General features: G+C 39.2%; 1 protein-coding gene across 14 annotated transcripts in view; it reads right to left on the reverse strand.

Moving 5' to 3' along the window:
* The window catches only part of acsl1a (acyl-CoA synthetase long chain family member 1a), a 134,017-nt gene that overhangs the window by 36,594 nt on the left and 72,522 nt on the right, over nucleotides 1–24,901 (reverse strand). For 12 of the 14 annotated variants that reach the window (XM_052019612.1, XM_052019616.1, XM_052019615.1 and 9 more), the window contains exons 2-8: nucleotides 19,910–20,133; nucleotides 13,663–13,780; nucleotides 10,743–10,807; nucleotides 8,817–8,918; nucleotides 6,143–6,242; nucleotides 779–957; nucleotides 223–255 (exon numbers count right to left, since the gene is read on the reverse strand). In XM_052019612.1, the coding sequence (XP_051875572.1) occupies nucleotides 223–255; nucleotides 779–957; nucleotides 6,143–6,242; nucleotides 8,817–8,918; nucleotides 10,743–10,807; nucleotides 13,663–13,780; nucleotides 19,910–20,104 (792 nt within the window). In that variant the 5' untranslated portion in view covers nucleotides 20,105–20,133. Of the gene's footprint in view, nucleotides 1–222; nucleotides 256–778; nucleotides 958–6,142; nucleotides 6,243–8,816; nucleotides 8,919–10,742; nucleotides 10,808–13,662; nucleotides 13,781–19,909; nucleotides 20,134–22,800; nucleotides 22,811–23,254; nucleotides 23,279–24,901 lie in introns of those variants that run through there. The other 2 variants (XM_052019619.1, XM_052019618.1) reach the window with 2 other exon arrangements.

The raw sequence follows: 24,901 nt of genomic DNA on the forward strand, positions 1-24,901 counted from the left end.
AGTGTAGGCTTTAAGAAGCATCGTAGAAGGAGGGAAAATGAATGAGGGAGACTTACAGAGGGGATTGCAATTTGTAAAGACAAATTTAAAAATCATAATCCTGAAAATATTTGGTTGAATAAATAGTTTTCTGGTTAAATGACATTCAAACCAATTATACTCTGATTTTAGTGCTCTTAGTTTGACTAGGTGCACTGGACGTAAACACTGAGCTTTACTTACTTTTGGTTTATGTTTCTTTTCCCTTCCTAGTTCCTATACAGAAAAGAGAAAGGAACAATAAACTTGCAACTTATTTATTTGTTTTGGTTTTAGCATTCAAATCATGTAAATTTAGATAACAAAAGTTATATTAAATACATACATTGACCCCTTAGATAATCAGCCTGTGCAACCTGATCCAAAGCATTTAGTCTCATTATTTCAATCCTATACAATGGATGACCCACTATTTGTATAGATATCAGAACTCAAATTAAAGAAACAATGAATCACTCAGTCAATTTTGCAAGGAGAAAGACAAAAATTCATTTTATTTCAAAAGATATATCCACTACTCTGAATAATATCTTAAGGATTAACACATAATTCATTATATGAAGCAGAGATCTCACATCACTAGAAATGGTTACAAGAAAGCAAAGGCATAAAGGATATAAGCAGAACTATCAAACAATGACTGCTTTATCCTTAATCTCTCTGATCCCTTAAAGAATAATAGTTCATGTACTGCAAGCAGACAGCACACATATAAATGGATTGTTTTCAGAAATCTCACCTCTATTTCCCCTAAAGAAACAAGCTCAACTCCATTTTTAATTCCTCGCTCTTTTAGGTCTTCTCCAAAAGGATCCATGACAATGATGGTCTTAACTTCTGATGTTATCCCAGTTTCCACCCCCTTTAGTAGGGTTTCTGCTCTGACTGCTGTGTCACAGATTATAACCTCAATATCCGCTAAGAGCAAGAAGAAAACTGGTAAATTTTAACTGCAACGACAGTTCAAATCACATTAAAACTAGATTATATCACAGTGTTAAGAAAACATTGTGATTCTTGCTAAAGTTAAAGAATGCTTCTGGCATGAATTCTGCCACACTACTTCAGGAACTGACCAATAATCAGGGTGGAATGTGATTTCAATGTACTTTACCTCAGCTTTGCTATTGTATGGCTTCCAAAAGCATTTAAAAATACTCTTCCCAACTTCACTAACTCATGGTGGATTTATGAAGTTTAGCTTGTGATAAATTTGCCAATCACACTGAAGCTTCAATTGTCAAAAAGGCAGTTTATTACGATATAAAATAATTGTCTATTTTCTCTCCACTAGCTCATCGCCGTCTACTAGCCAAAATCAGTCAAGTGCTCAGAAATTCTGTTGTTGTCATTGTCCCAGTGATCTCAGACCAGTCTGAAAACAGGTTGGAGCCCAGGGAGTTTCACACACCACACACATTTCAGGGCTGCAAGCAATTACTAAGAATACTTCCAATAAATTAATTCCAATTGTGACTCCAATAAAATTAATTTGTCTTGGCTATGGTAAAATTATAACAAGTTTGTGAAACATTATACAATCCAGGTTTGTTCATGGCCTGAGGCTGCAATGGCCAATGAATTATTATATGAAATACATGCAGAGTGCAACTGGAGACAAAAATATGAGGGGTGACAGGCCGCAAAACGTAACTTTGCAGTGAATAAATTAAACACACATTTGGGAAAAGTACAAAAATTCAGATTGCTAAAACATTTATGAATTACATTATCACTTCTATAAATATGCACAGATGTAAAAAGTCCAGAATAATTGCATTGGCATTTTCTCCAATTCTGCCAAACAGGATAACAGGGGGGATCCAAGCTTAGTACTGAAGAGAATGTTCACTCAACCAGCTTTTTTCCAATAACTATGTCAAAATTTTTAATTACCTTTTTTCACCAAGTAGATTCAGGACAGTTTCATACTGGGAGTCGATAAATTTTCCTACTCATATCCAATCTGTGAACTTGCTTAAATTAACATTTAAAAGACTGCTAAGCCATCAAGCAAATTTACATTCGAGTCCTGATGCAGGGTCACGATCCGAAACATGAACCACCTCTTTGCCTCCACAGATGCTGCATGACCCACTGAGTTCCTCCAGCAGTTTGTTTATTGCGAGACATATCATTAAACTAACTTAAGTGAGTTTTTTTGTTGTCAATGCAGAAAAAGGTGAACTGTCACAGTTCAAGTTGTGATTTTCTCAGAAGCTTTTCCAGGCTCGTTTGTGCAGTGTTTGAATGGAATCCCTTTTACACAAGCTTATTTCCCATCTCCACTCACCTATAGGCAGATTTTTAAATTATGTTGGGGTCCAATAGGAAAGAGAAAAACTTACTTATTTACAGTAGTTGGAACGTGGAACATGCCTACTATGAATAGCAGCTGTGATGAAGCACGAGACCAGATTGAGATGAACAATTGCCTTCCATTCCCAGATACCTGCACTTACCTGGGCCAGATGTGGAGAGCCAATCTTGCTGGCTCTCCATGTCCTAGGGTCCAGCTGAAGCTCCAGTCAGCGACTGAGCCACAGGGATCACAATGTCGAGGTCCTGACCCCAAAATGCCCTAAAGATTCCTGGCATCCAGCAAAGCTGGGAGTGGAGCTTTGCCAGCTGTGACTCCCCTAGGTTACTTCACATTTCTGATAGACATTTAAAAACCATTAAAATTTAGGTAAATTAGATAAAAATTACATTTAGTAAAAACAGTGTTAATTAAAAGTCTTTTGTACCTTCTGGTTTGCCTCCTAAATCTGTGCCCTATGAGATCCATTGAAATCAATGAGGTTTTTGGATGCTGGGGAGAATCCCAGCAATACCACTGGACAACATGGAGAGTTCAGCAACAGTGCAAACTGACAGACTGGCCTTACTGAATCTGCCACTAAGTCCCAGACCTTCACCTTTCACAGCAAGGCACCTTCAATCCAGTACAAATCCAGACTTATTTCAGCTTGAACAGGCAGAACCCAGCAGCTCTGGGCAAAACCACCAACCATATTTAGCACAAGTTGGCCCAATGAAGCAGTAAAGCAGAACCAGGAAGTACAGGAGTTGGGAAGGAATAGAAAATTATGCTGCTAGATTAAGTAGGAGTCTCACGTGGAATACCAACAGCAGAATAGACATGAATCGCCTAATTCCATTATATAATTTTTATCATTTCTAATCCCATACCCCCCACAAAAAAGAAAAAACTTGGAAAAAATTCATAAAATGATTTATATTTGAGAAAGGAGTTCTTAACAGTAATACACTTTCTTTTTAAACTGCTTTGTTTTCAGAGTGTTTAACACCAGTATGTACATAGTTCCCTGAAAGTGATGACACAGGGAGACAAGGTGGTAAAGAAAGCATATGGCATGCTTGGCCTCATTGGGCAGGGCAGTGACTGCAAGTGTTGGGACGGCATGTTAAAGATGTTAGTGAGACTGCACCTGAAGTATTGTGTGCAATTCTGGTCGCCATACAACAGGAAGCTAGAGAGGGTGCAGAAAATATTCACAAATTGCAAATGTGACACCGCTGTTTAAGAAGGGAGGAAGGCAAAAGACAGGAAATTAAAGGCCAGTTAGCTTGACCTTGGTGGTTAGTAAGATTTTAGAGTCCATTATTAAGGATGAAATTTCAGAGTACTTGGAAGTATATGATAAAATAGAATGAAGTCAGCATGGTTTTGTCAAGGGGATATCTTGTCTGACAAATCTGTTTGAGGAGGTAACAAGCAGGTTAGACAAAGGAGACTCAGTGGACGTTATTTACTTGGATTTTCAGAAGGCCTTTGACAAGGTGCCACACACGAGGCTGCTAAACAAGATAAGGGCCCATGGTGTTAGAGGCAAGGTACTAGCATGGATAGAAGATTAACTGACTGGCAGAAGCCAGGGATTGGGCAAAATTTTCAGGATGGCTGCCAGTGACTAGTGGAGTTCTGCAGGGGTCAGTGTTGGAACCACCACCTTTCACTTTATACATTAATGATCTGGATGGAGGAACTGATGGCATTGTGGCCAAGATTTCAGACAATACCATGACAGGTAGAGGAACAGGTAGCATCGCAGAGGCAGGTAACCTGCAGAGGACTTGGAGAGGTTGGGAGAATGGACAAAGATGGGACAGATGGAATACAGCATAGGGAAGTGTGGGGTATGCATTTTGGTAGGAAGAATAAAAGGTGTAGACTATTTTCTAAGTGGGGAGAAATTCAGAAATCAGAGGTGCAAAGGGACTTGGAGTTCTCACTCAGGATTCCCGGATCAGCTTGCAGATTGAGTCAGTAGAAAAGGCAGCTAATGCAATGTTAGCATTCATTTCATGAGGACCAGAATATAAAAGCAAGGATGTACTGCTGAGGCTTTACAAGGGGTTAGTTAGACCACATTTGGAATATTGTGAGCAATTTTGGGCCCTGTATCTAAGGAATGATGTGCTGGCTCTGGAGAGGGTCCAGAGGTGGTTCACAAGAATGATCCCAGGAATGAAAGGCAACATATGAGGAGCATTTGGTGTCTCTGGGCCTGTAATTGATGTTCAGAAGGATAGGGGTGGGGGTTGAAATTTCATTGAAACCTACTGGATACTGAAAGGCCTGGATAGAATGGACATGGAGAGGATGTTTCCATTAGTAGGAGAATCTAGGATCTCAGGGCACAGCCTTAGAGTAAAAGGGCTGCCTCTTTAAAACTGAGATGAGGAGGAATTTCTTCAGCCAGAGGGTGGTGAATCTGTGAATTTGTTGCCACAGAGGGGCGTGGAGGGTGTATTTAAAGGTAGAGATTGATAGGTTCTTGATTGGTAAAGGGTTGAGGATTACAGGGAGAAGACATGAGAATGGGGTGAAGAAAAATTGGCCATGATTGAATGGCAGAGCAGACTCGGTGGACCAATTCTGGTCCTATATCTTACGGATATTTGGACAAGGATGTTGCAGATGATCACAGTCTTTTTCCCAGGGAAAGGAAGACTAAAATTAGGGGGCGTAGGTTTAAGATGAGAGGGAAAAGATTTAAAAAGGATCCGAGGAGCAAGTTTTTCCACACAGAGGGTGGTGGGTATATAGAACGAGCTACCAGGGGTAGTAGTATAGGAGGGCATGATTACAATGTTTAAGAGATATTTGGACAGGTTCATGAATAGGAAAGGTTTAGAGGTTTAAGGGTCAAATGCAAGCAAATGACACTAGCTCAGGACAACACCTTGGTCGGCATGGACGAGTTGGGCCAAAGGGCCCATTTCCATGCTATATAACTCTATGACGCTATAACCAGCACAGCAGAGGAGGCGGCAGAAAATAATTTGCTTCCTGTTCCCGCTGCAGCCCCTATACTTGGGTTGAACCCACAGGCCAGAAGAGCTGAGACAGCCCATCAGCCATTTCCGGAAAGGAAACACATTATTCGCCTCCTTGGAGAGTCTCCAATCCATTGCAAACTGTTAAAAATATGATTGTATAAAAATTGTCCCTCCTATTTGAGAATACAGAAATTACAATTATCACATCAAATGCTCTATGATATTTCATCTAATTTTCATCCATGATGGTCACCTATAACTCACCTAGGTTAGCAGTTGATCTACTATAAAATTGATCAGAGAACATCAAGTTTCACATTTTGAACTGTTTTAATTGGAAAGAAGTTAGTTAATTAAAACAAAATATATTCTACTTTACTTCCTTTTCATTCTTGTATATACTCAACTACATTTTCACTAAGTGTTTACTTACATAAACACAAATTATATTGAATTAGTACATTTTTACATTTTTAGTCGTCTGAAGATTGGATCTCCCACCCAGAAATCCACAAAGGTTTAGGGAATGTTATATTGAGCTGACAGATTTCCTTACACAGAAACTGAAGCACATGACAGGGAGCAATTGCGGAAGTGAACACTGCAACTTTTAAGGGAAAATTGCATCAGTGTTAGGTTTGTTAAAAAAACAGGGCTACATGGAAAAAAAGGGGGAAATGGAATCCATCCTGCCTTACTTAATCAGAGGAAGGAAACAAAACTGAAGACATGAAGACAAAGGGAAAACATGGGAAAGTTGCAACAAATTAATTTAACTTATTTATAGTAAACATACCTTTGTTTATGATATAAGAAATAGCTTCAATCTCCAATGTGTCGTACAATGGCACCAGTACCATGGAATATGTGTAACAAGCCTGTTCAACAATAACCCACTGTAGTGGGGATGGGAGAATGTTATTAAATTTGTAAAACACACGCTACACTATAATTCAGCTGTCTTATCACAGTGAGGGTCACAGAACTAGGGGGTAAATTTTATGAGAATTTCACGAGAAATACAAAAAAAGTCTCAATGCTGATGAAAATTATTCTGATAATTCCCGTAAGGCACTTAAGTTGAACATAGGCCATTTTTATGTGGAACCAAGTGCAGACTAGATACCCTCTATTAAAATTGCACCAAGATTCCAAGAGTCACACAGCACAGAAAAAGGCTCTTTGGCCCAAGATGTCCATGCCAACTATTGTATTTACCTAAACTAATCTCATTTACTTGGTGAGTCAAGTGCTTGCATAGATGCGTCTTAAATGTTATGATTGACACCTGCCTCAGTAGTTCCTCAGACAGCACATTCCTTATTCCAACAACTCTGTGTGAAAAAAATTACCCCCTCATATCCCACTAAATCTCCGATCTCTCACTTTATACATTTGTTCTCTGGTTTTGGACAAGCCCTCCCTGGGGGAAAAAAAAAGATTCTTACAACGTATGCTAACTGTTACCCTCAATTTTGTATGCCTCTATCAGGTACACCCCACAACCTCCTGTTCCAGGAAAAACAAACATAACTATTCAATTTCTCCTTCTAATAATGTTTGGCGATTATAATTAATGTTAGCGATGAGGAGATGTACAGGAGTGAGATAGATGGCTGTTTGAGTGGTGTCACTCAATGTCAGCAAGACCAAGGAATTGATTGTGGACTTCAGGAAGGGGAAGGCGGGAGAACGCACACCAGTCCTCATGAGGGTCAGCGGTGGAACGGAGAACAGCTTCAAGTTCCTGGGTGTCAACACTTCAGAGGATCTATCTTGGGCCCAACACATTGATGCAATCATGAAGGCGGCACACCAGCAGCTCTACTTCATAGAGTTTGAGGAGATTGGTATGTCACTAAAGGCTCTGCAAATTTTTTAATAGGTGCACAGTGGAGAGCATTTTGACTGGTTGCATCACAGCCTGGAATGGAGGCTCCAATGTGCAGGATCAAACGGGCTGCAGAAGGTTATGGACTCAGCCAGCTCTATCACAGGCACAACCCTCCCCACCATTGAGGACATCTTCAAGAGGCGGTGCCTCAAGAAGGCAGCATCCTTCATTAAGGACCATCACCATCTGGGACATGCCCTCTTTGTGTTACTATCATCAGGGAGGTGGTACAGGAGCCTGAAGACCAACACTGTGTTTCAGGAACAGCTTCTTCCCCTCTGCCATCAGATTTCTGAACGGTCCATGAACACTACCTTGTTATTCCTCCTTTTGCACTATTTATTTTTGTAACTTATAGTAATTTTAATGTCTTGCACTGTACTGCTGCTGCAAACAACAAAATTTCATGACATAATGTCAGTGATAATAAACCAGTTTCTGAACTGAAATGCTTCAATCCAGGCAACATCCTAGCGGAATCTCCTCGGCCACCCACTCCGGTACATTCACATCCTACCTAATGTGGTGGCAACCAGGACAAAACTACGAGTGGTCTAACTAATGTTTTTAGAAAGTTGTAACATATTGTCCCCTCTTCTATATACTATACCATGGCTGAAGAAGGCAAGTACCCTTGCACTCATGTTCATCACCTTACCCATGCGCCCTACCATTTATTGTGTACATTCTACCCTTAATTGACATTCCAAGGGTCATCATTCTGGTATACCTCAGAGGGATGAATTCCATATTGACCAAGAGAAAATCTCAACAGTTAATTTTTTTTTCTTTTCATTGCACTTAGTGAATCTAGAGGTAACCATGCTCTATGTCACAACCTCCAACGCTTGTTCATCATTGTAGTAGTCAGCTCCCGTAGAATGACCATCTCCATTGTGAGAACACAAGATTACGGCAACCAAGCTTCTACTTTACAACTAAATGAACTATGTTTAATTCATTTATTTTATGAGAATTCAGAAGGCAATAATAAAATAACTTTTTTTCTCCCCACAGGAAGTCTACATCTTGAGATAGATTAGGATTGTTTTTATGCCTCTGATCAGATCCTGAATTAGTCAAGAATATTAGTCAATATCAAACAGAATGAAAGGAAATTCAAGTTCCTGCATTTGGTGGAGTTGAAGTTGGGGGATTAGGGCTGTTCCAGGACTGATCTATCACTTCAGCCTGGGAATGATGTCTCCGTTTGAGAAAAAAAGAAAACAAAAGGAGGCACTGGTCCACTTTCAAATTTTTTTTTAGGGCCAGTGGGTTAACTTATTACATCTGCAATGCAGATAATTTTTTTTTAAATAAATGAAACTAATAGGCAGATTTCCACTGCAGTACTTTCCCAGGCAACCTACACTTATAAAGCTAACATTTCTGCTCTCTTTCACGTTTTTGCCTCACACCACATAATGCAAGAACAGAAATTATAGAACATTTAAGAACATTTCAGTGTCACTTTCCATGGGTATTATGATTATCTTATATTCTTTTGATTCAAAAAGACCAGGTTGCTGTATTTGTGATGAATTATACAATAGCTCAAATTTTAATACAAGCTTACCTCTGGTCTGTTTTGGGCAAATACTCCTATATATTCACTGTTCCCTGCCCTGTATCCTCGAAGGAAAATTCCTGAACCCACATATTCTGCCCTATCAATAACCTGAAAAACAAAGTGAGAAACATCAAATCAAACATAATTATTTTACTTGCCAGTTCAGTAATACAGCTACTTAAAGAGTGGGGGATAAATCATGTCAGTGTGAATCAATTCCTCAAATACATGAATGTTCCCTACATGATTGCCCATTACCTTAAGTTTCACACTATATTTTGGAGTAATTTAAATACATAGTCCACCATGTGATGTGCAGGCAAGATCTAGACTTTAAAATCTGTTTCATGAATTTTAATGAGATTGAGCCCTACTAATTCATATGTGCTGTTTTCCCACTGATAAGGTGACATTTGCAAATTCCCTAATGCTGTTTCAAAGGTTCCCAAAAAAAGGCACAAAATTCCTTTGTACTTGTTCCAAAACAGTGCTAGCAGGCACCTTCATGCTGCAACAATGGGAGTGGGGTGGAAGAATCCTTCCAATGGGGCAGAAAGATCAGCACAGGATTCTGAAGAATGACATGCACAGAAGACAGCTTCCCTAAGGACAGACACACAAGGCTGGAAATTTCCAGAGAGATGTCTATACAGGCATGAGTGCCCTGCCTGAATGCCAGCATCTTTGGAAGTCCTGGCCTGCTGCCAAATTCTTCTGAGGTGTATACTGTATGTAAAAGTTGCAATTTATCACAAATGGAAGGCTCCTCACTTTGTCAATAGAGATGTTCTTAACTTCTGTAATGCAGCAAAGAGTCCTATCTGGTAATTTTTTTTTTACAAAGATGACCTGCTTGGATCCTAAGGCAAAGGTATTGAGAATAAAGGTGTCCTTGACTTTGGGGAACAGTGTTTGTATGTTTGACAAACCTCCCCATCAACTTACTATCATGAGTGTTGGCAATTTTGCTAGGGTGACTTTCTCTTGCTTATTCATTCACTTCTGATCCCCTGAACATGGAACCACTTTTTTTTTGAGCATTTCTTCTTACATTTCTAGCTACTGAACTGTGAAGCAGGAATGGTGGAAATGGGGGATGCCGGCACCCCAGTTTGGATCTGACCTCCTAAGCTTTGTTTTCCAGATGGTTTTGCACCTCTCCGTCCATGACTGACAGAGAGACATACCTGCTTTTTAAAATAATGCTCAGTTTGAGTTTTCTGTATTACTAAAACCTGCTTTTCTTTTGCTGTGGGAAAACAGTGCAAGTCATGACAAAAGTCAATGTAGCTGAAAATCTCACCAGAAATGAATTCTGGGTGTTATGCCACAATTGATTCATTCGGACAAGCTACACATCAAAATGAAAGTGTTAGGGTACACAAATTTCCATCCTTATTAACTGGTATTAACTCACCCAAAGACATGAACAAAAGTAGTTAGTTAACATCATATTACTAAGATTTTTGTTCATGCAATATGCAACAGACAGACTTGGACCTTGCTTATTAGACATAAAGGAAGTGCAGGTAAATGAAGGAAGCAAGGATGAATCCTTCAGCTACTTTAGTAGCAATAGTGCAGGAGCAGGTAGGGAAACTCTTTGGGAATAGATCACCCCACAGCTGAATGCAGAAGTGTGGAATTGATATATGATGGACACTGCAAGCATCTTTGGAAGTCGATGCTATTATCATTTAAAGCATCAAGATCATCTCTTTTTGCACAATTTCTCTGGTGATTTCCCAAAAAAGTTCTCTTCTAGGGTCTTCATAAACAGGAAGCATTGGCAGCAACCCACAGACTTCCTCAAATCTTTGAAACAAGTAATTCTGAGTCATAAACCACAAGTTTTTAGACTATAAAATTAGACTGTACTACTTTTCATATATTCATTAACATCTTCATAGAAAAAGAAAGAAGCTTACTTACTTCACGATAGGATATCCACTGGTAAGGTTGATTTGGCTTTCTGGACCCCAAACAAGGTCCATTACCTTAAAAATTTAAAAGTTAACTCTGCATTAAGCAATTCTAACTCATTTGATTAGATAAGCTCATTAAAAATAATGCACAATAATATTAATGTGCCAAACTAAAATCTTCCTTAATGCTACTGCATTGGTGTAATTTTGCTTTATTATCATTGCTGGATATCAACCATGTTAAAACACTATATTAATGCATACTGTGCACGATCTTAACACCAAGCCCACGTTGTTCAATCCCCGTCACTAAAGACTCTTGCAAATTTCTACAGATGTACAGTGGAGAGCATTCTGAGTGGTACATCACCACCTGGTATGGAGGCTCCAATGCGCAGGATTGAAAGAGGCTGCAGAGGATCATAGACTCAGCCAGCTCCATCACAGGCACAACCCTCCCCACCATCGAGGACATCTTCATGAAGCGGTGCCTCAAGAAGGTGGCATCCATCATTAAAGACCCTCACTTTCTGGGACATGCCCTCTTCTCATTACTACCATTGGGGAGGAGGTACAGGAGCCTGAAGACCCACACTCAACAGTTCAGGAACAGCTTCTTCCCCTCCGCCATCAGATTTCTGAACGGTCCATGAACACTACCTCATTATTCCTCTTTTGCACTATTTATTTATTTTTGTAACTTATAGTAATTTTTAATGTCTTGCACTGTACTGCTGCCACAAAACAACAAATTTCACCACATATGTCAGTGATGATAAACCTGATTCTGATTCCCTTGCACATGTACAGTACATACATAATCCCATTAGTACTGAAACAGAGGCTGGTGAGATGAACAATGAACATTATGTCATGAAAATAGGATCTTCAGCTCATCAAGTCTGCTTCTATTTCAGTTCACCATTTTCCCCATTCCATTAAGACAATCTCTAGTCTAATCCACACAAAGGCTTGATCCTCATTCCTTACAATATACATCTTTTTCAAGAGACAACTATATCAAAAGTTAGAGCTCTTCTTCAATGGCTGAGAATTTCACATTTCTGAAAACCTTCTCTGTAAAGAAATTTTTGCTAATCTCCCTTTTAATTCTTTGTGACTAGCTTACATTTGTCCCTTCTAACTACAATTAAGGATCTCACTGGTCCCCTCTACATTTACAAAAAAATTCCTTCACACAGTACAGCTCCCATTTTAAAAAAATACCGACTTTGTTTCCTTTCAGAATTTTTGCTTATAATTTAATTTTATTCTTGCTAATAATATAATTACATTATTTTGGATGTTTTGCCTTGCTTGAATACCTTCCCAATACTGAATTGCCCAAAACTGTATGTATTAAACAGATCTGCCAAACCATGTTTTTGCAAAATTCAACCTTGCTTGTTTCAAATGAAGTGCATTTCACAAATTGATTTAGTACCAGTGTGGTGGGTGGCTGTGGGGGTTGGGGGAAGTGAAGTAAACAAAAACAAAGCAGAAATAATATTGCCACTATGGAATCTGGCGAGACTGGAGATCAAGCGGTGACGTGGATAAATTAGCAAGTACATCTTGCTCTTCAGACCACTGTTCTTTGTACATGTATGACCTGGACTCAGGAATAAAACACCCAACTGCAATGTTTAAGAACGACAAGAAATTCATATATTAAACAATGAACAGTGCAGTAACAGAGTTCAGGAATATAGAGGTTAACTATTAAAATTGGCTGCTACACAGCTGATGAAGTTTAAAGGTAGAGAAATGTGAAGAGTGCAGTAGGAAGAAGGAAGGGAGACAATATAACCTAAATAATGCAATTTTAAAGGAATTACAGGCATGCAGACCTCTGGGTGTACTTGAACATAAATATTTGGTGGTGGAACGAGAAGTTGAGAAATCTGTTGTTTTTTAAGAAAAAATAACAGTATGTGATATCCTTGGATCTATTAACAGTGGCATAGGGTACAAAGAAATCATACCAAACCTTCAAAGGTGATTAGATTTCATCTGGAGAACTGTGTCCAATTCAGGGCCCCAAATTTTAGAAAAGATGGAGGAAAAATGACCATAACCATACCAGGAATCAGAGTCTTCTATTGCCTGGAGAAACTAATTCTGGATTGATTAAGCAATCATTGATTTAAAAGAGAGTCAACTTTGAGGGAAAACAAAAAAATCAAACTATGTATACAATTACTAACTTTATTTTATACTTACAATGACACAGGCGGCCATTCAGCCCACTGGGTCCATTCTGGTTCCCAGAGGAGCAATCTCATTATTCCCATTTCTCCCCTATTTATTTCCCTGTATTCCTATAATTTATTCACCCTCACACATACCCATCAACATCTCTTTGATTCTTTTTGTTATTACCTATACAAAGTGCTAATTTATTGTAGTCAATTAACCACATTTATGCACTATATTTGTATGCATATTAAGATTGTTATTACATCTAATTACAAGCAAGAAATTTAACCACAAAGGATAGAGCGAGTACTTGATTAATAGTGACCATAAGATACAAGTAGAATAAGGACAATACTGTCCAAGTTAATGGCATCTAATTTTGTTTTCAGAGCTTCACCATTTCAAACTACAGTAGCAAAAAAAATTAGCTATTCATTGCTGCCCACACAGCAGAAAAGTAATTTTTACAGTCCTCATCATTCCTATGGCATGAAAGCAGGTGAACATAACAGACCCAGTGCTCAGTTAACGATGTACTGTTACCAGTTCCTTACAGATGCAGTTGATTGTCCTAGGCACTTTGTTATCTCATTGGCAGAAAGAGTTCACTTAGATGTCATACCACCAACAGTAAATGTGATAATTGATCATCCGAATTTTCTGCAGCAAATTATGGGCTTCCACTTTTAACCAACATTTAAAAGATCTGCACATTACCCAATACTTACTTGATACAATCAAACCCCTTTTTAGCACATCATATAGTGTTCTTACATCTTGATAGTAGCAACATATCAGGTCGTCATCGTCTTTAAGCAGCACACTTCTCCGAGCACGCTCGCCATTCTGAAATGATTTAAATCATATAAGCACTTACAGAACTCTGTGCACATCCCTACAATGTTATAAACCTACATTTGAAAACCAAAATTATGTTTAACCTTTATTTCTGGATTAACTTATTGAACACATTCAAATCAGAAAATAATCACATTTATTCAAATAGAAACATTCCACCACTCATTCTCCACAGCCACTATAGTTTTTTCTTTTCATGTAGACTAAGATATAGATCTAGTCTCGCATATTCAAATATTTTGACGCATTTCAGCAAGAAAGCCTGAGGTCACATGGTCTACTCTTCCTGTTACTTATGTACTTACTTTATGACACAGAAAGATGCCATTCATGTCACATCTATGCTGCCTGCTAGCAATCCCATTTCTGCTTTCCTTGTTCCCCTATAGCTTTGCACCTTATCCTGTCCTCTTTTTGATTCTTTTGATACACTCTGGGTAAATTAGAGTAGTCAACTGACCTATCAGTAAATCTTTGAAGTGTGTGCGCAAACCAGAGCACCCAGTAGAAAACCACATAATCGTGGGAAGAACACACAAATTTAGGATTGAACCCAAGCCCCTGGAGCTGGGAGATAGCAGCATCAACTGATATGCCACTTATAAGGCAGACTAAATCTTACCCTAATAAAGTATACTAAACCTAGATTCAGTAGCTTGGAAGCGAGGAATGAAAATATTGCGCATGCAAGCTTCTAGTGGCATAGATCCTTGTTTACTTTTTGTTTAAATATTGAATACACATTTATTCTGAAGTATTACAAGGAAATTAATCAAGTCATAATACTTACATCTTCTTACAAATCCATGCGAATAATGTATTGCAATATTTGTTAAGAGATGGTAGCACTTAATAAATATTTTCTGTCTGATAATATTTCAACTGATCAAACTGAAATTGTGTTTTAGCCACTAAATGCATTAAACATTAATACCACCACTCATACTCTTAAGACAGTGAAATAGATATTGGACTAAAAATTTAATGGTGGCACTGTCTTCAGGTGCTAAACAACCATCAAAGCCTCTAATAAAACAGGCAGAAAATGGCTGCTTGTTGATAATGATGTACCTGGAACATGGTATGACCCAGGAGGTAACATACCATCCGGGAGTCTCTTTCATGTCCACAAAATATCTTGTCTGTTCCCCCCCACCTCCCCCCTCCCCTGCTTACTATTGGATCCCCTATCATTACCGGTCTCCTCTTCTCCCCCCTTCCTTTCTGCGCCACGCAACCAGACTCAGTGCTAGAGACCTGGCACTGAAGCTTTCCCCTGGTAGGTCGCTCCCCCCCCCACCAACAGTATCCAAAGTGATATACCTGTTATTGAGGGGAACAGCCACAGCGATACTCTGCTCTACCTGCCCATTCTCCTTCCTCCTCCTGACAGTCACCCAGCTACCTGCCTCCTGCAGCTTAGGAGTGACTGCCTCCCTGGAGCTCTTATCTATGAACTCCTCGTTCTCCTGTAGGAGCCGAAGGTCATCCAGCTGCATCTCCAGTTCCCTAACACGGTCTGTAAGGAGCTGAAGCTGGATGTCCTTCGTGCAGATGTAGCTATCAGGGAGACTGGAGGTCTCCAAGAACTCCCATATCTCACAAGATCAGCACACCACTGACCCTGGAGCCATTCTAACAATGTACCGTCCATAAAACTGATACAAGCAAAATAATAGCCTTGCATACCCTGACATCAGTTCATTCAAAAATGCATGGAATTCAATGATGTAAATAACTACATTCATTAAAAAAGATCTTCCCACAGTCAAACTAGTTACTTTTAAAAGAAGCTGCTGTAGGCTGTCATCAGCAAGGCAAATCACAGCTCACATCAAAATCTGCCCACTCACTTCCTGAGTAGCATTCCAACTCGCATTCTGATACCCTAATCATTCATCCTACACATCACTATCTACCCTCCCTTTAGAAGAACTCGCTAACTTCAAAGCGTCTGCCAGGGTAACTATCCAGGTGAACACAGCAGGTGAACACAGCTGAAAGGTTTCTCATAAATGCTCTTCAGAAACAGGACATTCTCTGCTTCCAATAGTCTCTGCCACGTCAAACGTCTAATGCAAAGGGTGCTACGGTAAACAACAATCATTGAGTCACGGACTAACTTGTACAGAGAAGCTATTGCTCCATCTCCACAGGCCAACTTTTCATGCTACATTTACCTTATTGAGAAAGCTTGAATTTTAGTTTGCATCAGTTAATTTGAAGGTTCAAAACAAAACAGCGTGTGGCATGGTGGCACAATGGGTAGTGTTGCTGCAAAGTTCCAATGACCCAGATTTGACAATGACCTTGGGTGCTGTTTGCGTGGAGTCTCCTTGTGACCAGTAGGGCTCTCCCCACCCCCCCCCCCCCCCCCAGGTGTTCTGCTTTCCTTCCCACATTCCAAAGACATGCCGGTGGGTTAGCTGGCTATTGCAAATTACCCCTACTCTTGGTAGGTTGGTGGTACTCGAATCAGGGTGGAGTTCATGCACATGCAAGCCAGAACGGGTTACAGAGAAAATAGTTGGGTGGGATTGATCTGAGACAGCACAGACTCAAAGAGGGCTGAATTACCTCCCGTTGTAGAAAATAAAGCAAAATATAAGAAACTGATAAAAGCATGGAGTGGGAAAATAGGGAAAATAGGAAAAAGAGAAAGGAGGAGAAAATAATGGCTGGAATTCAATCCAGAGAGCTATTAACTAACTGAACTTAATTACCAGAACAAGGGGAATCTGCAGTGAGGTTGGCAGACCAATTTAAAAAAGCATTCGCATTGTTATTCTATACATAATATCCCATTACCAATTGTCTGAATTTCACCCCAAGCACTTTGGAACTTAAATTTGCAGTTATTTCCCTTTCAGTTTATGTTTGCATTCAAACTGAGAGCTGAATTGCAAATTGGAAATATGTGTTACTTAATTAGCCATTAAGGATTAGTTTAGCTTTACATCCCAGCGAGATCTTTAACTGTTAGGTAATTTGAAGCTTTCAGCAACAGAATTCATCAAGGTCAAAAGTACTAATTTTGAAAACCAGTTGTATTGCAATTTTTAAAGCATTAATTAGGAGATTTGGGGTTCTTGATAGAGCATGCTTTTCTTTAGAGAGACACAAGAGACCGCAGATGCTGGAATCTGGAGCAACAAACAAAATGCTGGAAGAACTCAGCAGGTAAGGCAAGATATGTGGAAGCAAGTGGACAGCTGATGTTTCAGATTGAGACCCTTCATTTGGACTGGATCAGGACCAGTTCAGATGAAGGGTCTCAGCACAAAACGTCAACAGTCCATTTTCTTCCACAGATGCTGCCTGACTCACCAAGTTCCTCCAGCAGTTTGTTAATTGCTCCATGCTTTTCTTTAAATTGTTTTGTTGCTCAGAGGACATTCAGTATAATCTGTGGCGTGACGGGGATTAAATTTTAAATTAGCAAGATGAACCAACAAAAGACTGAATAAGCAAACTCTGCCAAGCATTGCTCAGAAACAGTATGGTGAAACAAAATCAGTTGTACGAGCTGTTGAAAAATTGACTTTTACTTTCATTTTAACACCTTTGCAGTCTAAGTTATGATGATCAACACTGTTTTTAAAATAGAGATCAGAGTTGCAGGCTTAATCTATTAACAAGCTATCTTTAAATGCCACCCTGGCCTTAGAAAAGATCTTATTATGAAAGTCAAAGATTCCCAAGATGTACATTTCTTTCCCTTCCATAAATTAATTTTGCAAGAGGGGAAGAGCTCTAGTAGGAGCACGAGAACTCACATGGGAACCAAACAGGCAGAGAAGAAAAGAAAGATTTTTTTATTCATTTTTTTAGATATGGGCATTGCTGGCAAGGGCAGCTTTGATTGCCTATTCGTAATTGCCTTTGAAAAGGTGGCAGTGAACTTCCTTCTTGAACTGCTGCAGTCCCTCTGATAAAGGTACTTCCATAGCACTGTCAGATATGAAGTTCCAAGATTTCGATCTAGTGACAATGAGAAAAAGGACAATCTACCTACACATCAGGATGATGTGCAATTCAGAAGGGAATCCCCATGTGCTACTGCTGTTTGTTTGTGTGTTTGGAAGATGCTTTTAGGTGTATATCTGCAGTGTCCTTTGTATGTGTAGGAATGAATGTTTAAGGTGATGAATAGAGTGCCAACCAAACAGTTTGTTTTTTCTGAATATTGTTAACTTTTCAAGTGCTGTTGGAGTTGCACTCATGCAGGGAAGTACAGAGTATTCTATCACACTCCTGATTTGTGCCTTGAGAATGATGGAAAGACTTTGTGAAGACTGTAGGTAAGTCATTGTCTGCAAGATATCCAGCCCCTCTGGCCTGCTATTTATGTGGCTGTTCCCCACCCTACTCCTCTCAGAGGTTCTAAGATCTTTAGAATAGAAACAGGATAGATGCAGGGCTATGGTTGAAAATAATTACAAAATAGAACAGAAGAATCAGCAAAGTGCAAAACAGTGGAGGATTGAAATCCAAAGGATTGAACACTCAAAAAAGTCACAAAAGACATCCAGGTAGACAGCCATGGATGTGTGCTCTGATCCAGAGGTAACACCATACTTATTGAGGATCAAGTGCCTGCTTTGTTCAATTGTCAGTTGCATATTTATTATGCAATTGTCATGATAAATGAATGAAGTGACTCTCTCACCAAGTTGGTTTTACTGCAAAATCTACAAGTATTAAATAGTTTGTATTGCTGACTGGGATTTCAGCATAAAAGCATCAACTATTCTGAAAAAGAGTCAAAGGATTTTTTACATGAAGGTTAAAAGAGTTCTTAAGTGCCGTCTACCTAGTACCAGTCTTATTTATTCCTATACTTACTGCTAGAAATTATTCCAGTATCGTGGAGCTTCAGCTGAAATAACTTCATTTTTAATTCTTCAAAAGCTGGATGCTACTGATCACCTCAGACTGCATGACCACAATGCAACAAGGTCATTACTTACAAAATGCTAATCTACCCATCCTGCAAAAATCTGCATGAAGCTTTTTAGTTCATATGGCAATGGTGGCAGTAACATCTCAATGTGGAGTGTTGACACAATTCTTTTTTTTAAATCCTTTTGAGTCTGAGTTTTTATGTACACAATTGAATCTTGTCATTTGGTATTGTGTGGCATGCAGATTGTTTTCAAGTCAATGAAAAAAGAAAAACACACCATAGCTCATTTGGCCTGTTTAATATTTCCAGCTCCTTCCCAGTGAACAAAGCTGAAGTGTTGGCCACATCAGGTCACCTCAACATTCAAAGCTGCTCTCCCTAATCAGACATTTTACAATTAATCCAAAAATTATATTGGAACATCCCAAGTAGTTGTACTATTGTTGCAAGTACTGCAGGACAGGAAGCAAAATAAGAAAATGACTAACATATCTGATAGGGGAACTCAAGAGTACACCATTATGCAACATATGGCCAGAAAGTGAAACTCGCTAATACTACTATAAGGTAGGGCGATTTGGCACAGGTGCAATTAAGAGAATGCTAAATAAACAGATGAAGGAAAAAATATAGAAAGGGCAGAGTTACACAAAGTAGGTTCACCTGTAGAATAAATGCAACACTGACCAATTAAGGCTTTTTCAACACATGAAAGTGAAACTAGCTTGCCATATGGACATTAGAAGTGCCTTTCTACCCATTGATGTTCATGTCTGAAATAAGTAAATCCTTCTAAATTAACCCTTTGGTAAGATTCTATCAACTGGATTTAAAGCAGTGGAAATCAAGGTTATTTTGCAATCCCAGTCCTTCTTGAAAAATAATTATTGCAAGCTTTTTTCCAACTCTATAGTAATGCAATTTAGAAGCACAAAATGCTGGAAAAAAGACTCACCAGGTCAGACAGTGCCCATAGAGAAACAAATAATATTTCAGGTTAATGCGCTTTCATTGGAACTAACCTTTCGAGTTTTTCCAGCATTTTCTGCTTTTATTTGAGATTGCCAGCACAAACAGGATCTTAGTTTTTTTTTGTTTGCATGCAACTCATCCTGACGAACAAGAATCACAGTTATCGATCTGCAGAAGTTAATTTAATGATTGCCAGTATTCACAATACACTTAAATTCATCAGTATTTCCAAACCTTACATCAATTTCAACAGACTGCATTGATAGGTCGCATGGTGGCACCTGTGCCTTGGGTCTTGTGGCATACCAGTATATTGCAAGTGCTGCAATAGTACCAATCCCTAATACAGTGGATGATGGAAGAGAGCGCAAGAATTGCTGGACTTCCCCTAATTCTGGAATACGAAGGTGTGTCAACAGCTCCTCCTTTTGCATGGTTGCAGTGAGTCTTTCACTTCTGTGGCCTGAAAAGAAGAGCAGACATAAGTATACATCTACTGGACGGAGGAAGCAATGCAATTGACTTTCTTTGAGATCATACCTAGAGGAATCAGGAGTGAATTTAAAAAAAACCTTACACTGGGGAAATGGAACACATATTCCATACACACTACCAGTATCAAGTCCTTCCAAATTAATACAAGTTAAAGTAGATTCACTATGACTCAAAAGTACTTAAACCACCTTCAATAGCGTGCCCTGATTGTTTCTGAAGCAATGCTACACTTTCACTTCCCCATTCACATAGACAAATACATCTTCAAATCCCTTTATCACTTTCACATTAGTATCATTTGTGTTTGAAGGATGCAAAAATCTGTTGTCTTTTTTTAAAAAGAGGTAGCATACGATTATCCAATGATTTGTAAAACTTCAAATCTTCCCAAATTTTCTTGTCTAGATGAGAATAATCAATCCAGAATATAATGGTGTGATATCAAGGCTTCTTTCACTCAACAGCAGTTGTTGATAGGACACTTAAATGGAAACAAGTTTGGTGAAACATTTTTGGCCAAATTGATTTAATTTTCTTGCATTCCAAACCACCCACCAGAGTAATTTGATTTGCACACGTCCTTTGAGAATTGAGCATTGAAATTTATCAAACTATGATCACACTCACGACAATGAAGTGCATTAAGTCAAAATAGTGCAGCTACTGTGTTGGTGCTGCTGCATGAAAGACAAGCTATTACATTCTCATTCTCCCTCATATCCAGAGTCCTTCTTAACATAAAACAGTACAGCATAGGAACGGGCCCTTCAGTCCACAATACCATGATTCCAATTTAAACTAACCCCAGCTGCCTGCACATGATCCATATCCCTCCATATTCATGCATCTATCTAACAGCTCCTTTAAAGCCATTATTGTATCTGCTTCCACCACTCCCCCTGGCAGCCCATTCCAGGCACCAACTACTCTCTGTGGGGGAGAAAACAAAACTTTCCGCCCTCACCTTAAAGTGATGCCCTCCAGTATTTGACATTTTCACCCTGCGAGAAAGACCCTGACCATCTACCTTATCTATGCCTCTTACAATTTTATACACTTATTAGGTCGTCCCTCAGCCTCCAACGCTCTAGGGAGAACAATCCAAGTTTGCCCAACCTCTTCTTGTAGCTAAACCTCTCTAATCCGGGCAAAATCCTGCTGACCCTCTTCTGCACCCTTTTTCCAAAGTCTCCACACCCTTCCTGTAATGCAGCGACCAGAAGTGCATACATTTCTCCAAATGTGGCCTGATCAAAAAGTTTTATACAGCTGCAACATGGCTTCCCGACTTTTTTGTTTACTCAACACCCTCAAAAGAAGCAAGTTGCAACACCTTGACCAACATTCCCGAATCCTCATCTTTTTCATGCAGTAGCTTTGATAGGACACAGCCAATGCTACAATCGTTTCTCATAAAGAGATTTCAATGTGGCATTTCAGTTATGTAGCCTGCAGCAACAATTAACACCTGTACAACAGTGGTGCAGCTAGCAGAGCTGCTGACTCACAGCTCCGGTGACCTGGGTTTGATCCTGACCTTGAGTGCTGCCTGCATAGAATTTGCACATTCTCCCCATGACTGTGGATTTTCTCTGGGTGTTCCACTTTCTATATTGCCAGACTGGGACACAGGGCCAATGGAATTGGACCCTTTTCATCCAGGCAAGTTTGGATACGAGATGACCACAGTTAGGGTTCCTATCACAGGGCTCGAGGGACAGAAAGAGGGGAAGACTTAGGAAGACTGACCCATGATTTCCTACAAATAGAGTCACACAGCATGGAAACAGGCCCTTCGGCCCAACTGTGTTGCCCAGCAAGCTAGTCTGTCTGCTCGCGTTTGCCCCATAGCCCTCTAAAACTCCCCCTATCCATGTACTTATCCAGATGGCTTTAAAAAAAAAGGAATAAGAATGAAATGAATAAGAACGCTTTGTAACTTCTAGTGTAAAACTAACACAAAATCACCCACTGTAGCCCATGCATCTCTTCCCCCAAATAGTAATGATTTCTCTTTTAGTGTAGAAATTAAACTAAAATGATCATTGTTGATACAATTACCAATGCAGACCAATGCGAACTTTCAGAAGTCAAGTAAACAATGGAAGTGTTTGTCAGAGATGCCACTGAACTTAAGATCACTTACATAAAAACACATACTTGCATTTTCTCACTGATGTGCTCATTGGACATTTGGGTATGGAAAAACTAATGGGACCTTCCAAAGGAAATGAGCTGTGCACAAGACATCATTCCAATACTAGGAACAAATAATTACTGTTAATATGACCAGTGAGTTCAATGAGTGCTCGTTTAAAATTGGATCCTCCATCTACAATCAGTCAAATGCACAATTTGTCAGATTCTCTGCAGTAGCATCACAGTCTGGAATAATTTATCTGCCTTCTACAAATTAGGCTGTACAGTAGCTTGCATAACAAAACTGCACAGTAGCTGCCAATTTCTGAAACACTTTAAACTAGAATGCTAAAGATCAGCTCTGCACACATGAAAAAAATGTCATATTACTTGTGTGTATGTCCACATCAGACTCGATGTCAAAAGTAACATCTAGAAATTACTAGAGCTCATTTCAGCAAGAAGCAATCAAAAAGATAGCACAAGAAAGACTGACCTGTGTTCTGTAAAAGTACTGTGCAGCAGGTTTTCAAAAGCTTAAAATGGAATGAAAGCCAGGTACAACCTTTAAAAATTGACCACTGTGTACTCAACTATCTTTTTCCATGCAGCCAGATCATGAGATGTGTCATTTTCAAAGGTCACACTGCAGGTTAACTATTGTGTGTTAATATTAGGAGATAACACTAGCGAAACTGATGTGCAATTCACTGTATCTAATTGTATTTCCAGACCTTACACCAGTTAGCAATAAAATTAGTTTTCAGATTCCTTAAATACATGGAGCATTTGAGGCAAATATTAACAGGTGTACAAGTGACAACAACATTCCAGGGTACCAACTCAGCACTATAATCCATATGGCTTTGATAATTTTAACAAAAGAATAAAAGCAGAACAGTAAAAGCAACAACAAGCATGACAAGCAGTAGAAGTACTCAGACACATACTATAGAGAAGAACTCTTCAAAAACCGCCACGGCACTGCTTTGCAATACCCTATTCTCAGTGATCAAGATAACGTACAAAGAAGGGGGAACCTGTCCTATTGGCTGTTTGGTTTTCTGCAGCTAAGATCCAGGGAAAAAAAATTAGTTATGCTGTGCTCAAAACTCAGTTTACTGGGACAAAGGTGAAAATCCCTAAATTACAGCCTTAGTTGGCAAGACAGAAACAAGACACCATGAGGAAAACAGGCTGGCATCCCAATGTCACTCCATTTTTAGAAGCATGTCTGGCAAACGTAATGCACCGAACTCTCCCAACACACATTGTAAAGTTTTGCAATGATCTTCTTTAAATTCAGTGGGAGGTATCTGTCATTATATCTTTGCACAAATAGACTGACATTCTCCAAACACAGAAATTCATAAATTGTACTTTGTGTTTTAAAACTTTCAAATAAGGGCAAAACAAGATTCTTTAAACACTATTAATTCAAGTAGCTCTTCACAATGTAATACCACAATGAAATGAACTTTAACAAAGCATTAGCCAAAACTAAGTCAACATGGGATGAAATGTGGCTTGCATTAGTAATAGTTTTTTTTCTGCTGTGTTATGATTTTCTGGCTTCCTTTTACAAATGATTGCTTCTGTTCTATAACACATACTATTCGCATCCTTGAAAATGGACAGCTGGTTATAAGAGATGGAGAGTTAATTATATTCATTCACGAGATGTTGGTGTCATTGACTACCCTGTATTTACTGCCCATCCCAAATACTCTAAGGTCGGTTAAGAGTCGCACTGCAAAGTCTGGAGTCTACTACAGACCAGACCAAGTAAGGGCAGATTTCTTTCCTGAAAGTTCATTACAAACACTCGCCCTTCCCCCAATGTGGGTTTTGTGATAATTTAATAGTTCAATAGCCACCACTACTGACAATAAGTTTTTATTTCCTGAATTAATGTTCCCCAGTTGCCCTATGGCATACAAATTCATGTTTCTGGAGCCGTCCATGGCTTCGGATATTTGTTCAGTAACTAAACCGTTGTGGTAACATGGCCTAGCAGCTTTAAAAATAGAGAAGCTGCCAAGTACTACAAAATTATTGCACTTTCTAAACCTCCACTTGTTTGGTGAAAACCTCCATACGTTACTGCTAAAGCCTCTCTCCTGGCCATGCTAACATTTAATCATTTCCTCTCTCTTCAGCAGCAAGCTGCTAAGAAGGATGTAAGATGTAACTTCTCCCCCACACCCCACTCCCCCTTCCATCCATTTAGTTTCAGTCAAAGAGCAGACAATTTAACCTTTCTATGGAGAAGGCTACTTCAGCCATAGATTTTCATTCTCTCTGAGAAAGCACTAAGCTATTAAGACTCAAAGGTTTATTGCAGATCTCGAAATGAACGAATTCCAAATCACTTGACGGGGTTTACAGACTGGTATGTTATCCTGTTGAGAAACATCTTTTGCTGTTAGTCCATTTTTAAGTGTAATTTAGATTACCTGACTTTCAACAAAATTAAAATTTAGAGAAAGTACATAGCTAATGCAGATGCCACTGCTCAGACTTAATAGGCTGACATTGGTGCTGGACGACAATAAGTGAACAGTTTTGCAAATTGAACTTCGCCTCAACATTTTACC

This window comes from Pristis pectinata, chromosome 7 (genome assembly GCF_009764475.1).
Source record: "Pristis pectinata isolate sPriPec2 chromosome 7, sPriPec2.1.pri, whole genome shotgun sequence".
Taxonomy (NCBI): domain Eukaryota; kingdom Metazoa; phylum Chordata; class Chondrichthyes; order Rhinopristiformes; family Pristidae; genus Pristis; species Pristis pectinata.